The sequence below is a fragment of the Mauremys mutica genome, chromosome 21, assembly GCF_020497125.1.
Source record: "Mauremys mutica isolate MM-2020 ecotype Southern chromosome 21, ASM2049712v1, whole genome shotgun sequence".
Classification (NCBI taxonomy): domain Eukaryota; kingdom Metazoa; phylum Chordata; order Testudines; family Geoemydidae; genus Mauremys; species Mauremys mutica.
The window spans coordinates 22,588,530-22,606,972 of NC_059092.1; the positions used below are offsets into that span (position 1 = coordinate 22,588,530).

The following is an 18,443-nucleotide window of genomic DNA, read 5'->3' on the forward strand; positions in this document are numbered from 1 at the left end:
CATACCGGCTTACTTTCATCTCTGCAGCATGCTCTGTGCCCAGCCCACATCTGGTTCAGAAGAACATAAGGGGTATCTCAATGGCTTGAATTAGAGTAGCTTTAGTGATCCCTCCCCTGCCACTTCACAGAGCCATGGATTTTTCAAAGAACCTCACCCAGTGACTTCTGCATCTCGCTCATTACCTTTGCTGGAGATCTGGCTTCACTTGCCCACAATGAGTTACGTCTGTCTGGTTCTGAGCAACCTCTCTCCCATTGTGCATCTCTGCAAGCCTTTGACCCTCCTCCCCCACTGCCCCTCCCCATGGAGACCTAGAAAGCTCACAGGCATTTAACACAGGAGCTCCTAGGAGGCCCACAAGGCTGGAATCTGAGTGCACACACAACTTGTGTATTTACATTGTTCCCAGACTCTGCAGAGGGCCTCACTTCTCCAGTCATGTTTTCCCAGCAAGCAAATTAAAAAAATAACAATGGTGTCACTTTCCTTTCTGAGTAAAAGCAGTAGAGCTTTGCCAATTATTTCCAAAGGGGACTTATTTTAATTCCATCCCAGCATTAGTCAAACTCTGCTCCCCAGGAGCAGGCAGGCTCTGCGCCACATGCTGTTGAGGGATTATTTTTCATCATTTTAAAATATTTTTAACTTGTTCATATATGATCAACCCAAATCAGCATGCACCTTCCAGTGCTCATAGTTTCATAGATTCTAGGACTGGAAGGGACCTCGAGAGGTCATTGAGTTCAGTCCCCTGCCCTCATGGCAGGACCAAATACTCTCTAGACCATCCTGGATAGACATTTATCTAACCTACTCTTAAATATCTCCAGAGATGGAGATTCCACAACCTCCCTAGGCAATTTATTCCAGTGTTTAACCACCCTGACAGTTAGGAACTTTTTCCTAATGTCCAACCTAAACCTCCCTTGCTGCAGTTTAAGCCCATTGCTTCTTGTTCTATCCTTAGAGACCAGCTCAGTGATAACAAAGGAGCATGCACAGCCTGGAACTCAGCAGCAGCAACCCTACAATAACAAACCACCCCATCTTCTTCAATTTCACTAGTAATTTCCCATGTGGAACTATATCAGATGTTTTTCTTTGTCTACAAAATCAGTTATCGTCTCAAAGAAAGAGGTCAGGCTGGTCTGGCATGATCTACCTATCATAAAACCATGTTGTAGTTTATCTCTGTTACCATTTACATCTATGTCCTTAACTACTCTCTCTTTCAGACTTTGTTCCAAGACTTTGCATACAACTGAGGTCAAACTAACGGGTCACTTTTTTTCCTTCTCTTAAATATAATTACTAAATTTGCACTTCTCCAGTGAGTCGTGGTTGTCCTGACACCATGGTTACAGTCTACTGGACTGTTCTGGGCCTCACAACAGTGTTGCCCAATGGCCAGAGTCAAAGCGGCAGCTCTTGGGTTTGGGCTATGTGGCCTAATGGCCCAAGACAATATGGCCGCCCACAAGCACAGGGCCATGTGGCCTACTGGCTGGAGTCAATATATTGACCCTCAAGTGTAGGGCTGCATGTCCTAGTTGCCAGAGTCAATATAGCGGCCACTGAGTGCAGGGCTGTGTGGCCTAGTGGCTGGAGTCAACACAATGGCTCTTGAGTGCAGGGCAGCATGGCCTAATGGCAAAATCCAGGGGCTACCACTAAAGGGGGGGTAGCATTGGGGTAGGGGGACCAGGCCCACCCAACTCCACCGGGTCCTGACCCAGGGCCCTAACAGTGGCAGAGTGGTCCGCCACTGGGTCAGTGGGGAATCCACCCGCAACATGCTGACCTTACACAGGTGGGAGATACCACTCACTCCACCTCCCTGGGTCACTTCCTACCAGGCTTTCTGAAACCTCAGTCCAGATGGCATCAGGGTCTCTGGGCTCCTCAGCGCATATGACTCCCTGAGACTCTGACTCCAGCCAGTTAACTGTAGGCAACAGGTCTCCAGTTTGGGTCTCGGGATCTCCAGCTCCCTCAGGCAAGGGCTGTAATGACTTCTAGGCTGGAGCCTCCACCAAGCATCCTTCCTTCTTGGCAGTCAGCCCAGACTGATCTGGGCTGCTCTCCTTTATACTAGCACAGCAGCTGCAGCATGCGCAGCAGGGTCTGCCCATAGTTTTGGATTAAGCCTTTCCTGTCTAGTGCTGGGTATGCACACCCCACCACATCCAGCCAGAGAGGATGAGTCCCAAGTTTATGGATTTATTAAAAATCCTTGCTATTGGGCTTGCAATTTCATGTGCCAGTTTCGTTAATGTTCTTTGATGGGGATTATCTGGGCCCCCGATTTAGTCCCATTAAACTGTTTGAGTTTGACTTCCCCCTTGGATGTGTAATTTCTACTTCCATATGCTCATTCCCATTAGCCACCCATCCAATGCCCCCAAGCTCCTCATTAGCCTTATTGTAAACTGAGGCAAAATATTTGTTTAGGCATTGGGCCAGGCCTAGATTATCTTTAATCTCCACCCCATCCTCAGTGCTTAGTGGTCCCACTTCTTCTGTCCTTGTTTTCATGTTATTGATATGACTGTAGAACTTTTTACTATTGGTTTGAATTTCCATTGCAAGGTCCAACTCTGCTTAGCTTTTGGCAGGTCTCACTTTATCCCTACACTCTCTGACCTCCAAGGGGTAGGTTTCCTTGCTGATCCATCCCATGTTCCATTCCTTTCAGGCTTTCTCCTAATCACCTGTTTGAGATGCTTGCTCATCCAGTTTGGGCTGCAAACTTTCCTTAGGAATTTTTCCTCCTTGCTTGGGCTGTGGGCTTCAGATAGTTGGACATAAAGAAATTCCAAGCCTCCTCCACATTCAGATCCTTGAGTTCTTCTTGAAGATGTGTTGCTCATGTCCATTCCAATGTCAGTGTGTGTTTGCCCGGAGCACCACCACTGGAAAGTTTTTCCCTCAGCGGTATCCGTTGGGTTGGCTCCGGTGCCCCCAGGAGTCACGCCCTCATGGTGTTGGTATAATGGGCCCTGCCATCTTGCCACCCTGTCAGTTACTTCTTACTGCCTGTGATGGTCACTGGAACTGCTGTTGTCCCTGAGTTTTTCCACAAGTATTTCTTAGTGAACTTTGCTTATTTACTGTACATAATTCTTTTTGTAGTGTTTAAGTTTCAGTTAGTTAGTTAGTTAGTTAGCTGACCCCGCTTAATGGGTGTGATGCTGTATGGCATATGAGTGACCATTTATAATATGATTGATACCAATATTACAAAATTGCATTGAATCTTACAATATATGCCATGTAAGGTATTCGTGGGAAAGTTATAATGGGCTAAATATGATCATCAGGTTTGTATCATCTTTGTATTGTGAGCAGAGGTGAAAGTAAGCCAGTACAGTGTACGGCAAGAGCCAGTACACCGTGCCAGACCGCACTGGCTTCCGCAGTGGGGATTTAAAGGGCTCCCTTTAAATCCCGCCCACAGCTCTGGCGGCTGAGCTGGGGCCGGGATTTAAAGGGCTCAGAGCTCCTGCGGCTGCGGGCAGCCCAGAGCCCTTTGAATCCTGCCCGCAGCTCCGGCGGCTGGACTGGGGCCAGGATTTAAAGGGCTTGGGGCTCCCCACAGCGGCAGGAGCTCCGGGCCCTTTAAATCCTGGCCCCAGCCCGGCAAGGCTCAGGGTTCCCCGTGGCGGCTGGAGCCCTGGGCCCTTTAATTTGCCCCTGAGCCCCGGGGGCTCCCAGCCATCTCTGCAGCTGGGAGCCCCAGTTGATTTAAAGGCCCTGGGGCTCCCAGCCACAGCCGGTGCCCCAAGGCCTTTAAATCTTGAGAGGCCCCGCCCTTTCCAATTGAGGCCACGCCTCTTCTGGATGAGGCCACGCCCCCTCAGGACTCCAGCAGTACTGGTAAGTCCTGTAAGTTACTTTCACCCCTGATTGTGAGTTATAAATATGTGGTATTATTTGTATATCAAACTTGTGCTGTGTTTCTGGGTGACCCCCAGACAGATTGGCATCAGCATTATCCAGCCTTTTTGATGGCCTATTAAGGGCAATCAGCTGTACAATAAACCCCTTGAGAGAAGCCAGGGGCTACAACTATGAGTCAGCAGGACACCTAGGGACATGCCTGTGGACAGGGGACTCCAAGTGTTTTTCCAGGCCCATGTGCTGTGAGCTTGTGTTTGGGATAGAGGATGTACAAGCCACATGGCAAAGGATAGAAAAGGCAGCTGCACCATCTCCATTTTGTCTTCAGTCTGGCTTCTTACCTCTGGAGCAACTTCTCTAAAAACTGAAGCTCTGAACACAGGACTGATAGACCCATCCAAGCTGTGGATGTGTTCCAGAGGGTCTTTCAAGCTAGCCAACACACCAATGCTGCGAAGATCCTGATATATGGACTCTGAAGTCTTATATATGTATCTGATGGCTTTGACCATTTAACAACTCTCTTCTCGTTCTTTTCTTTTCTTTTCTAATAAACCTTTAGTTTTAGTTACTAAAGGATTGACTGGCAGCATGATATTTCGGTTAAGATCCAAACTAATATTGACCTGGTAATGTGGCTGGCCCTTTGGGGATCAGAAGAACATTTTATATAGTGAGCAGAATTTTTTAAATAACTCCTCACCTTACTGGATCTATTTGTTGATTGGGAGCCAGAAAACTGAAATGCAATAAAGGGGGCTCTGTGATTTCTATTTTTTAGCTTCTTGATAACCAATGTGGGGAATCAGGAGCACAGTTTGGGGAATCTAACTACAGTGTTAACCTCCAGTTCTGGGGGAATCTGCTGTCCTCTTGCAGCCTGTCCTGACCGTGGCATTTTCAGTGTGGGCTGCCCTAGGCACCTCGGGTCACAGCAGGGTTAGCCCATCCCTGGTGCTGGGGCATGCCTCAATCCCTGGGGTTTGAGACGTGCGTGCCATAAGCCAATGCCGGTTAGTGACCCACATTCCAGCTGCCTCAAGTGTTTGAGGGAGGCCCATGTGCAGCAGTGCTGCAGGATTTGCAAGGGCTTCAGGCCCCAAACTAAGAAGGACAGGGACACCAGACTGAAGTTCCTCCTTATGGAGGCAGCGCTTTGTCTTCCCTCAGAGCCGAGTCACACTGACCTGGCACCAAGCACCCCAGCGTCTCTAAGGGAGGCGCGGCGCTGTTCTGCTTCTCCAGTGCTGAGGAAGGACTCTGCTTCTATGTCCCAGGACTCCTGGCACCGAAAGTCATCCCTGGTGCCAAGGAAAACAACTCCAGAGGATCTCCATTTGAACGGCTTTCAACATGCTCTCTGCTCTACCTAGCCTGGAAGGTGCCTTCCTGGGCACCATTACTTCTGCTAGAAGGGTCTCAGAGATCAAAGCTCTTACTTCAGAATCACCGTACATGGTCGTCTTCAATGACAAGTTTCAGCTATGGCGGCAACTGGCCTTCCTACCAAAGGTGGTCTCTCAATTCCATTGTAACCAGGTTATCTTCCTACCAGTCTTCTATCTGAAGCCACATGCTAACAGGGAGGAACACTCACTGGATGTTAAGTGTGCACTAGTCTTTTACATAAAAAGAATTCAACCTTTTCAGAAATCCACTCAGCTTTTAGTAGCCATTGCAGACAGAATTATAGGCCGCCTAGTCTCAATCCAGGGAATTTCATCGTGGATCACTTCCTGTATCCATACATGATACCACCTGGCAAAGGTCCCAGTTCCTCCACTGACAGCCCATTCTACAAGGGCTCAAGCATCAGCAGTGGCATTCGTGGGGTAGGTTCCAGTTCAGGACATCTGTAGAGCGGTGACGTGGTCATCCATCCATACATTCAAGTCACACTATGCCATCACCCAGCAAGCTAGAGATGACGCAGGCTTTGGCCGAGTGGTGCTACAATCAACATGCCAATGAACTCCAAACCCTCCAGCTGTACAACTGCTTGGGCGTCACCTCCATTGGAATGGACATGAGTTGCCCCTCGAAGGAAAAACAGTTCCTGACCTTCTGTAACTGTTCTTTGAGATTTGTTGCTCATGTCCATACCCACCCCCACCCCTCTGCCTGCTCCTCTGTCGGAGTTAGCTGGCAAGAAGAAACTGAGGGGGCGGCGGGTCAGTAGGGCCCTATATACCATGCCATGAGGGCGTGACTCCAGGGGGCACCAGAGCCGACCCGACGGATACCACTGAGGGGAAATCTTTCCAGTGGCGGTGCTTGGGGTGAGCACACAGCCGCATTGGAGTGGACATGAGCAACTCATCTTGAAGAACACCAGTCCTACAGTTTTTCTTCAGTCCCCAGTCCATTTCCAGACCAATTCCCTTCATTTTTTAAATTTTGCCTTTTTGAAATCAAGGACCCTAGTTGCAGACCTGTTTTTATTTATCCTCCCATTTAGTTTAAACTCAATTAATTCATGATCATTCGAACCAAGGTTGTCCCCTACAACCAGTTCTTCTATGAGGTCCTGACTACTTACCAATACTAACTCTAAAACAGCACCAGCTCTTGTTGTACGGTGACTGTTTGGTGAAGAAATCTGTCAGCTATCACATCCAGGAATATCTGGGTCCTACCACTATTAGTAGCACTTGTCCTCCAGTCTCTGTCTGGGAAGTTAAAGTCTCCCATGATCAGACAATTCCTGATAGTGTTTATTTCATTAAAATATTAGAGGTCTCTATCCATATCCAAATCAGATCCTGGGGGTCTGTACCAGACACCAAACTCTATCCCAGTGGACCCTCTGCTAGTCCCATTGATGTTCTGACTCTAGCAAAACTGGACAGATCTTTGAGAATTTACCCTGGCTGGCATGCAAAGGTGAGACTCTCTTGGTAAGGGAGTCTAGCTCCCAGGGGTGAGAGGAGCAAAGGGGAGAGGCAAACTTAAGAATATAAGAACGGTCATACTTGGCCAGACCAAAGGTCCATCTAACCCAGTATCTGTCTTCCGACAGTGGCCAATGCCAGGTGCCCCAGAGGGAATGAACCTAACAGGGAATCATCAAATGATCCATCCCATGTCACCCATTTCCACCTTCTGGCAAACAGAGGCTAGGGCAGGGGTCTCAAACATGCGGCCCGCGGAGCTCTTCCCTGCGGCCCGCGGAGCTCCCCAGGGCCGCCCAGAGGGGGGGGGCAAAGGGGGCAATTTGCCCGGGCCCCGGGCTCTGCAGGGGCCCCCAAGAGAAAAGCGGAGGCTCCCGCCTCCGCCCCTCTCCTGGAGCCTCGGCGCATAGAGCGCCGAGTCTCCGTCCGAGCGCCTGAGCCCCGCCCCGCTCCGAGCCGCGTGGGGAGGGGGTGGGGCTGGGAGCTCTGGGCTGAGCGCTGCGCTCGGCGTGGAGCTCACAGCCCCGCCCCCTCACCACGCGGCTCTGAGCGGGACGAAGCTCAGGCCTCGCCGGAGACGCGCTCGGGTAAGGGGGGGGGGGAAGCGGGAGCCGCCGGGGCCGGGCCGGGGCCGGGGTGGGAAGCGGGACCCGCCGGGGCCGGGCCGGGGGGGCTCGGGAAGGGAAGCGAGACCCGCCGGGCCGGGCCGTGGGGGGGGGGAAGGGAAGCGAGACTCGCCGGGGCCGGGCCGTGGGGGGGGAAGGGAAGCGAGACCCGCCGGGCCGGGCCGTGGGGGGGGGGGAAGGGAAGCGGGACCCGCCGGGGCCGGGCCGTGGGCGGGGGGAAGGGAAGCGAGACCCGCCGGGCCGGGCCGTGGGGGGGGGGAAGGGAAGCGAGACCCGCCGGGCCGGGCCGGGGGGGGGGAAGGGAAGCGAGACCCGCCAGGGCCGGGCCGGGCCAGGGGGTGGGGGAGGGAAGCGAGACCCGCCAGGGCCGGGCCGGGCCAGGGGGTGGGGGAGGGAAGCGGGACCGGCCGGGGCCGGGGTGGGAAGCGGGACCGGCCGGGGTGGGGAAAAGAGGGACCCGCCGCCGCCGAAGCGCAGCCCGGTCTTCGGCGGTGGGGGGCCCCTTCTGTTCCGGGACCCGCCGCCTAAGTGCCCCACCGCCAAGCCACCAAACAGCTGTTGGTGGCGCTTAGCACTTTCCAGGAGGGAGGGGGGAGGAGCGGGGAGCCGCGCGCTTAGGGGAGGAGGTGGAGAAGAGACAGGGCAGGGGCGGGGCCTCATGGAAGGGGTGGATTGGGGGTGGGGCCAGGGGCAGCAAGGGGGCGTGTCAGTGATGCGGCCCTCGGGCCAATGCACTAGTCCTCATGCGGCCCTCGGGGTCATTTGAGTTTGAGACTCCTGGGCTAGGGACACCATTCCTGCCCATCTTGGCTAATAGCCATTGATGGACCTGTCCTCCATGAACTTATCTAGTTCCTTTTTTAGCCCTATTATAGTCTTGGCTTTCACAACATCCTCTAGCAAGGAGTTCCACAGGCTGACTGTGCGTTGTGTGAAAAAATACTTCCTTTTGTTTGTTTTAAACCTGCTGCCTATTAATTTCATTTGGTGACCCCTAGTTCTTATGTTATAAGGAGTAAATAACAGTTCCTTCTTACTTTTTACACACCAGTCATGATTTTATAGACCTCTATCATATCCCCCTTTAGTCATCTCTTTTCCAATCTGAAAAGTCCCAGTCTTGTTAATCTCTCCTCATAGGGAAGCTGTTCCATATACCTAATCGTTGTTACCCTGTTCTGAAGCTTTTCCAATTCCAATAAATCTTTTTGAGATGGGGTGACCACATCTACATGCAGTATTCAAGATGTGAGTGTACCATGGATCTATATAGAGGATCTGCTCCATGATTTTTCTGGGGACAAGGTGAGGCTGACCCATCTGTAGTTCCCTGGATGATTCTTCTTCTTCCTCCCTTCTTTAAAGATGGGCACTATATTTGCCTTTTTCCAATCATCCTGGACCTCATTCATTTGCCATGAGTTTTCAAAGATAATGGCCAATGGCTCTGCAATCACATCCGCCAACTCCCTCAGCACCTTGGATGCATTAGATCTGGACCCATATCCAGCTTTTCTAAATAGTCCTTAACCTGTTCTTTCACCACTGAGGGCTGCTCACCTCCTCCCCACACTGTGCTGCCAAGGGCAGCAGTCTGGGAGCTGACCTTGTCTGTGAAGACCAAGGCAAAAAAAGCATTGAGTACTTCAGCTTTTTCCACATCATCTGTCACTAGGTTGCCTCCCCATTCAGTAAGGGGCCCACACTTTTGCTTCTTGTTGCTAGCACAGCTGTAGAAACCCTTGTTGTTACCCCTCACATCCCTTGCTAGCTGCAACTCCAATTGTGCTTTGGCTTCCTGATTTCACTCCTGCATGCCTGAGCAATATTTTTATACTCCTCCTTGGTCATCTGTCCAAAGTTCCATTTCTTGTAAGCCTCCTTTTTGTGTTTAAGCTTACTGAGGATTTCTCTGTTAAGTCAAGTTGGTTGCCTGCCATATTTGCTATTCTTTCTGCACATTGGGATGGTTTGTTCCTTTGCCCTCAATAAGGCTTCTTTAAGATCATAGAATATCAGGGTTGGAAGGGATCTCAGGAGGTCATCTAGTCCCACCCCCTGCTCAAAGCAGGACCAATCCCCTGACATATTTTTGCCCCAGATCCCTAAATGGTCCCCTCAAGGATTGAACTCACAACCCTGGGTGTAGCAGGCCAATGCTCAAACCACTGAGCTAGCCCCCCTAAATACAGCCAGCTCTCCTGGACTCCTTTCCCCCTCAGATTAGCCTCCTGGGGATCCTGCCCATCAGTTCCCCAAGGGAGTCAAAGTCTGCTTTTCTGAAGTCCAAGGTCTATATTCTGCTGCTCTCCTTTCTTCCTTGTGTCAGGATCCTGAACTCGACCATCTCATGGTCACTGCTGCTTAGGCTGCCACCCACTTCTACTTCCCCTGTTTGTAAGCAGCAGATCGAGAGGAGCACGGACCCTAGTTGGTTCCTCCAGCACTTGCACCAGGAAGTTGTCCTCAACACTCTCCAAAAACTTCCTGGATTGTCTGTGCACTGCTGTATTGCTCTCCCAGCAGATATCAGGGTGACTGAAGTCTCCCATGAGAACCAGGGCCTGTGATCTGGAAACTTCTGTTAATTGTCCAAAGAAAGCCTCGTCCACCTCATCCTCCTGGTCTGGTGGGCTATAGCAGACACCTGCCACAACATCACCCTTTTTGCTCTTGCCTTTAAATTTAACCCAAAGACTCTCAACAGGCTTTTCTCCAGTTTCATGCTGGAGCTCTGAGCAATCATACTGCTCCCTTACATACAGTGCAACTCCTCCACCTTTTCTCCCCAGCCTGTCCTTCCTGAACAGTTTATACCCATCCATGACAGTGCTCCAGTCATGTGAGTTACCCCATCAAGTCTCTGTTATTCCAGCACACTTCTCAAGTTTCCAGGTCTGGACAGCAGATGGATGACTCCGTCCCCCTTAGGAGGGAGTCCCCAACCACCACCACCACTCGTCTCCTCCTCTTGGGAGCGGTGGTCGTGGAACCCCCATCCCTAGGACAGTGCATCTCATGCCTTCTGGCCGATGGGGTCTCCTTCTGATCTCTTCCTTCAGATGACTGTTCCAAACCATTCTCTGCGGTAGTACCTGTGCAGAGAGCCTTAAAATGGTTTCTTATCTCTATCTGCATTGGGGGTACATGAGTTCTCTTCATTGTTCTTCTGGAGGTCACATGCTGCCAATTTTCTTCCCCTTCTGCACTGCCCTCTCTGATCCTTCAGCATGCTGTGCCTGCAGTACCAAACGCTGACTTCTATCCAGAAAGTCTTCATTTTCTCTGATGCAACGCAGGGTTGATACTTGGCTCTCTAATCCTTTAACCTTCTCTTCCAATATGGAGACCAGCTTGCACTTCGTACAGATGAAGTGGCTTCTATCCTCTGCAAGAAAGACCAACATGGCTGTGCAGGTCACAACAGCTGATTGCTCACTATCCATATTATCTTCCTTCTAAGAGCCTCTTCAGATGTATTTACTGCTAGCCCAAAAGGCAAAAACTCTGTGGGAACGCCCCCCAGGCGAACTCCCCAGGCAAAATCCCTCTGTTTGCTTCTCCTCTATTTGCAGCTCACTCTGTTCACAACTGGCTGCTTTTTTTACAAGGCTGCTGTCTCAAAGCATTTTCCCTGGCTCAAAGCCTTCCCTCCAATCAACCACTCACAGCCCACCTGTGAGAAAGCACTCCCAATTCACACTTTTCAAACAAACACATGGTCAAACAGTCCCTGCAACTAGCACCAGTCAAACAAATAGACACTCGGAGATTCACCCCACCAACTCACCACACAGCTCCCCTAATGCAGCACTCACCGTGGAGCCTCTCGGATGGTTCCCAGGTAAACTCCCTCTGTTTGCTGGTTCCCAGGTAAACTCCCTCTGTTTGCTTTTCCTCCGTTCGCAGCTCACTCAGTTTGCAACTGGCTGCTTTTTTATAAGGCTGCTGGCTGGAAGCAGTTGCCCCAGCTCAAAGCCTTTTGTGCCTTCTGCAAATTTTGCCACCTCACTGTTACCCCTTTTTCCAGATCATTTAGGAATATGTTGAATAGGACTGCGCCCAGTATGGACCCTGGGGGACACCACTATTTACCTCTCTCCATTCTGAAAACTGACCATTTATTCCTACCTTTTGTTTCCTATCTTTTAACCAGTTACTGATCCATGAGAGGACCTGCCCTCTTATCCCATGACAGCTTATGTAGTTCTTTTTTTATCCCTGTTATAATTTTGGCCTTCACAACACCCCTGGCAAAAAGTTCCACAGGTTGACTGTGGGTTGTGTAAAGAAGTACTTCATTTTGGTTGTTTTAAACCTGCTGCCTATTAATTTCATTGGGTGACCCCTAGTTCTTGTGTTACGTGAAGGAGTAAATAACACTTCCTTATGCACTTTGTCCACATCTGTCAAGATTTGATAGACCTCTATCATATCCCCTCTTAGTCATCTCTTTTCCAAGCTGAAAAGTCACAGTCTTATTAATCTCTCCTCATACGGAAGCTGTTCCATACCCCTAATAATTTTAGTTGCCTTTTTCAGTACCTTTTCCAACTCCAATATATCTTTTTTGAGATGGGGTGACCAGAACTGCACACAGTATTCAAGATGTGGGCATACCATGGATTTATATAGTAAAAGTGGAGGAGCTTGGTTTGCCAGACCAATCAGCAAAGCCAATGATGACAACCTACATGAAAAGGCTGGAAAACACCAAGCCTCTGGACTGCATCGACATGCAGAAAGCCTTATAAACCAGTCACTTTTAGAAGTGCTTCTTTGCTTAAGAGCCTTTGGTGAGGGACCCTATCAAAGGCTTTCTGAAAATCTAAGTACATTATATCCACTGGATCCCCTTGTCCATATGCTTGTTGACCCCTTCAAAGAATTGTAGTAGATTGGTGAGGCATGATTTCCCTTTACAAAAGCCACGGTGACTCTTCCCCAACAAATTATGTTCATCTATGTGTCCAACAATTCTGTTCTTTATTATAGTTTCAGTCAGTTTGCCTGGTACTGAAGTCACAGTCACTATCACCATCCTGGTCAGGTGGTCGGTAATATATCCCTACTGCTATATTCTTATTATTCAAGCATGGAATTACTATCCATAGAGATTCTATGGTACAGTTTGGTTCATCTAAGATTTTTACTTTATTTGATTCTACGCTTTCTTTGACATATAATGCCACTCCCCCACCAGCATGACCTGTTCTGTCCTTCCGATATATTTTGTGCCCTGGTATTACTGTGTCCCACTGATTATCCTCATTCCACCAAGTTTCTGTGATGACTATTATATCAATATCTTCATTTAATACAAGGCACTCTAGTTCACCCTGTGATGTTGCACTGGAATATGCTTCATGCAAAAGGTCTCTTGTAAGATATCATTACTCATCTTATAATCTACTGAGTGTGATCATCCTATTTGTATAAATGTACCACTCTTGTATCTGAAACTGGACATATGAAATATAACTCTGAAGGCCTATTGTAATTATGCAAAGTGTGGGCCATTAATGGTGGTTTGGAATCTTGATGACTCCCATTAACCAGGACAATTGTCTGCAGATGGATGTGTTTTACCTGTAAGTCTTCCTGTAGACGTGTGTGCTGGCAAGTGGGCAATGAAGTCTTATAGTGACATGTGACCATGTCACCTGAACTGGAATTCATCCTTAACCTGGTGCTTTTCCATTTAGAAGGAGGGATGGGAACCCAGAGAGGGACAAAGGATTCCCGCCTTGTGCCAAAGCTATCTAAGGGGGTGGAACCGAACAAAGGAGGCGGCAGTCAGAAGAAATCCCCTAGCTACCACCTGAGCTGGAACAAGGGCTGTACCGGGGGAAGGATTGGGCCCAGGCCTGGAAGGTGTCCAGTCTGAGGAAAAAACTTACTGAAGCATCTCTGAGGGTGAGATTATCTGTATTCAGTTTGATTAGACAGAGATTTGTGCATTTTATTTTATTTTGCTTGGTAACTTACTTTTTTCTGTCTGTTACTACTTGGAATCACTTAAATCCTACTGTCTGTATTTAATAAAATCACTTTTTCCTGAACTCAGAGTATGTATTAATACCTGGGGGAGCAAACGATTGTGCATCTCTCGCTATCAGTGTTATAGAGGGCGAACAATTGATGAGTTTACCCCGTATAAGCTTTATACAGGGTAAAACAGGTTTATTTGGGTTTGCCCATTGGAAGTTGGGCATCTGAGTGTTAAAGACAGGAACACTTCTGTGAGCTGCTTTCAGGTAAACCTGCAGCTTTGGGGCAAGTAATTCAGACCCTGGGTCTTTGCTGGAGCAGACGGTTGCTGGCTCAGCAAGACAGGGTACTGGAGTCCCAAGCTGGCAGAGAAAGCAGGGGTAGATGTAGTCTTGGCACATTGGGTAGCAGCTCCCAAGGGGGGTTCTGTGATCCAACCCGTCACACACCCATCTTAGTATTTAGACTCCTAGCATTGGTATATAAGCACTTAAATTGTCACTTTTTAGCTGTCTGCCATTATGTGATGTAATTGAATGGGACTTTTTTCATTTGACTGTTTATCAGATCCTGCCTGTATTTTATCATCTTCCATCCTCTCCTCCTTACTAGGACATAAAGAATCTCCATTAATAGATCTTCCCCTAAGGGATGTCTCTGGCCAAACCATGTGCTCCTCCACACCTGTTTACTTTCCCCCAGTCCTTAGTTTAAAAACTTAGCTGGCTCCATGAACTGGAGATCGTTTTCCGAGCGGGCATGTCCAGCTCTGTTTTGGGTTCTTCACAAGGAGAGAAAGAGCCGCAATGGTTGGTGTCCGCTGCCTCCTCAATGCAGTTGCTGGTGCCGGTGCCTTCCCAGCTCTGCCTGTGGGACACAGAGGGCAGGTCTCCCTCCTGTGGGAGGAGAAGCTCATGGCAAATTGTTGGGAGCAGAATCCCAGTTTTCAAAGTCTCTCCCACCTCAGGGAGGTACACTGGGCCCTGGAGAAGGTCAGAAAAGTTCCCACCTCCTAATAGCCCCCTGCTGTACCAGGGGATGGGTCAGCCATAAACCTGCACCACTGGTGCTGATGAGCAGAAAAAGGTTTGCTCCTGTAGTGTACTCCAAGACTCCCCCAACCCACACACATCAAATTACCAGGAGCTTGTTTAATGGCCCTTCTCACTGTTACCCTGAAATCACAAGGGAGCAGTCCACTGGGGCCAAGCACACACAGAATCAGCTCACGTCCCTGGCCGTGGCATTGCAGTTACACACAGAGACCTGAACAATGCTGCTCTGTGCCTCTGGGAGCCCACACAGTGAAAAATGTACACGTCTGGGAAGCACTGGGGCAGCACTTTATGGTGTCAGCATATTCTAGCTCTGCTGCTTGTCAATGCCAAAGGGCCATGTCGTCTTGATAACAAAACATCTTGTTTCCTATGCAGGTGATTTCAATCCAATTACATCTCAAATCATTGGCCGAAACAGCTCCTTTGGAGAACTAAGCCCTGCAGCCTGCTGTTGAAGTTGTACAGTGGAGCTTACTTTGCAGAGGGATGAGGGCTTGGCTCCTTCAAAGCCTTCAGCAGTGATTCCCCAGCAGTGAAGGGGGGCTGCTTAGATTGTCCAGATTATTTTGAGTACAGAGAAGCAGATCAGGTTTTTAGCTCTCGCATTACCTAGGAAGTTGTGGAATCTCTTTCCTTAGAGGTTTTTAAGGTCAGGCTTGACAAAGCCCTGGCTGGGATGATTTAGTTGGGGATTGGTCCTGCTTTGAGCAGGGGATTGGACTAGATACCTCCTGAGGTCCCTTCCAACCCTGATATTCTATGATTGTCTTGGGCTAGGGTTTAGAGTCAAAGCCAAATCAGGACTAGGACTTGTGTCTGGATTTGATTCAGGAAAATCTCAAAAACGGATGATCTAATATTTTGGCCCCAAACATGTAAAACTGTCTGACCTGGTGAGATCTGAGCCATCTTGAGTGGTGCAGCTCGCACAAGACCAGCTGTTCTTATAAGATTTCAGCTGGGTGGGAATTGGAACTAGAGAAATCCAACCCCACCTGAAACACAGGAGGGACTGGATTGGAGGTGCCAGTTCGGATCCATGTCTGGGTGAATCCTGGGCCCACTGATATCAATGGCAAAACTTCCTATGGGGCCAGGATTCCCCTTCTATTTTTTACAGCAAGTCCATTACAGCAGAGAAAACCTGGAATGGGCGAAACATTCTGTGCTGTGCTCTGGCGCCTGGTGTGGGGCAGCCAGCATGCACAGTTACCCAGAGGATAGGACGTGGTGACGAGGGCACTCCAAACTCTCCTGGGGTCCATGTGCCCTCGTCCACCCGCCTACCCAGGCGTGCTGGAACAAGGTGTATAGTGGGGGTGCTGAGAGCCATTGAACCAAACTGTAAACCCTGGATATGATGGAAACCACTTCCAGCCGGGGGGTGTGGCAGTTCCAGCACATATGCACCCACCTACGTCCTCTCCTCCCAGTGTAGCCTGTGCCCCTCTCAGACGCTTCCTAGAGAAAAATGTCTCTTTCTGTCTGTTGACCCCAGTTCATTCCAGTTCCCAGGGGAAGGGAAGGTAGGAGACAATCCTGCAAAGTGAACTTCCCTCACAACCCATTTCCTCTGGGTTTCAGGGAATTTCCTCCATCACCTCTGAACACTTCCCTGCTTTTCCTCATGGGTATTAAAGTACTAAATCCGACACAAGAAAGCACCTGCCGCTCCTACCCCAAAGGGTTTAACTCCTGGATTCCACTCTAGAAACACCCTCTTAATGTTTCCACCTCCTGATGGGGAGCCATCCCTTCCAAACTAACATTTGCTTAGGCCGGTAAGATTCCTGGGCTGGTGAATTACATGCAATGAATGCATACATTCTCTGTGGTAAGACAGGTATTGATAATTCTAGCATTACAGCTACACAATGGACAATAGATAGCTTTCCGTCTATGGCGCTGCTAAGGCACCTGTCACTGTCTTGGCTAACCAGATCTGGATGTGATAGAGAGCCAAATGCAGCACTTGGTCACACCCGTAGAAGCTCCTTGTTCAGCTTACTGGGGCTGCACAAGGGTGAGAGAGGGCTGCATTCAGCCACAGGACTAAGGTCAAAATGCTGCTCTCCAGTCCACACTGTGACTCTCTTACCCATGCCGCAGAAGAGAGGGGAGAATTTTGTTCCAAGGCAAGTTAATAGGTTCTACCTACTCAATCATGTTTCCCTGGACAGAAGATGCCATGTAGGCCTCATGCTGCCTTGTTGGACTCATTGAGCCTGATTTTCCTCTAATTTCCACCAGTTTCACACTGGTGGAACTCACTCCTGATTTGCACCTGCAGAAGTGAAACAGGAATGATGGTAACAGTGATTCTTCTTGCATGGTGAATGAGAGTTTGGCCTCAATACCCTAGGAAAAATATTAATTTCAAACAGTCTGTCAAGTAGCTGTATGTGAATGCCAACGTCATTGCACAGTTCAGCACAACATCAGGGCCCTTGAAGTATGCTGAATGTCTTCCATGCTTAGAAAGGTCGCACCTAGCGCTGAGGACACACAGGCAAATACACACCGGGGCACAGCCAATCATGATTTGGGAAACTACTGATGGTCACCTGCTAGCCACAGGTGCCTGTCTCCCCTCAGACCATATGAATCATTCAGTATTATCAGTATTATGCAGCTGCCTTTTAAACCAGGAAAAATAGCAGCTTCTGTATAGGCCATGCACATATCTCTCCCCATCCTAGCAAAACCGTTTAGCTCTCACCTATGCAAAGATAGGAAGGAGTGTGGCTACAGCGCATGTCAGATATGCACTTTAGATTCAGGTGTAAAGTCAGGTTTCTACTAGTAAACCAAAGAGAGAGCTCGAGTTCTGGATCAGCCCAGCTGGGAAGCAAAAGAAGCACCATACCTGTTTCTATGGATGAGACCTCCAATGCCATGAAGTTCAGCAGAACCAGCCACTTTGATAGCATATGCAAGTGTCCCCCCATCTTCGTGTTTCCTTTTTCAGGAGCCCCAAATCCCAAGCTACAGCGAGACATGAGGAAGTACCAGCCAGGCCAGCAGCAGCTGGTCGACTGAGGAGTGTGGTGACCTCCTAGCTTTCAGTGAGCAAATCAAGCTGGAGGTTGCTGTGACATGGGAACAAAGGGGAGCAGCTGATCTGCTCATTGCGAAAGGCAGCAGCCCCGTTGTTGATTAAAAGGCAGAGGACTTTTCTCTTTCTTGTCTGGGCACAATGACCCCTAGAGCTTTACTTTTGTCCTTGCTTCAGTCTGCTCTTTACGGTCAGGATTTGTGTTGGTGCGTAGCCATGGCAACTATGGGAATTTGATGGAGCAGTAGAAGAGCCAAGGGGAACAATAAAACATGCTGCCCCAGGATCCTCCAATCCATTACAAGACTAAAAGGCATCATATGGTGACAGCAAACCGAGATGGACAATGTCTAGCCAGTGAGGATGAGGGCACAGCTGCTAGGCATGGACGTGCCATGGCACTAACAAGACAGGTATTGGGAGATCCAGGCTGAAAACGATGGCTCCAGACTGATTTAGAACGGATGGAGGCGACTCAGGCCCTGATTCTGTTAGTTGCTTGAGCACTTGAGCACTCCCATCAAAGACAGCGGGGAGAGATAGCTCAGTGGTTTGAGCATTGGCCTGCTAAACTCAGGCTTGTGAGTTCAATCCTTGAGGGGACCATTTAGGGATCTGGGGCAAAAATCTGTCTGAAAACTAGTCCTGCTTTGAGCAGGGGGTTGGACTAGATACCTCCTGAGGTCCCTTCCAACCCTGAGATTCTAAGTCAATGGAGCTATACACACGCTTCAAGGGAGGCACCTGCCTAAATCCAGGCCATAAAGAGGAATATCATAGAACAGGCCCAGGCAGCTATTTATCAGACTGACCTTGCCAGGGAGGTGGGAGAAGATGCCCCATTTAGAGAAGGGCATCCAGGCTCCAATGTTTTTCAGGAGACCCAACTGGACAAAACAGAATCATCTCCATTTTCTTC

At 49.3% G+C, this 18,443-nt stretch overlaps 1 protein-coding gene across 1 annotated transcript in view; it reads right to left on the bottom strand.

The window, feature by feature from the left end:
• LDLRAD2 (low density lipoprotein receptor class A domain containing 2) overlaps nucleotides 1–18,154 on the bottom strand; it is a 48,270-nt gene extending 30,116 nt beyond the window's left edge. Inside the window, exon 1 of the mRNA XM_044996572.1 lies at nucleotides 17,336–18,154. Within this exon, the coding sequence (XP_044852507.1) occupies nucleotides 17,336–17,468 (133 nt within the window). The 5' untranslated portion in view covers nucleotides 17,469–18,154. The remainder of the gene's footprint in view (nucleotides 1–17,335) is intronic.
• Between the last annotated feature and the right edge of the window lie 289 nt (nucleotides 18,155–18,443).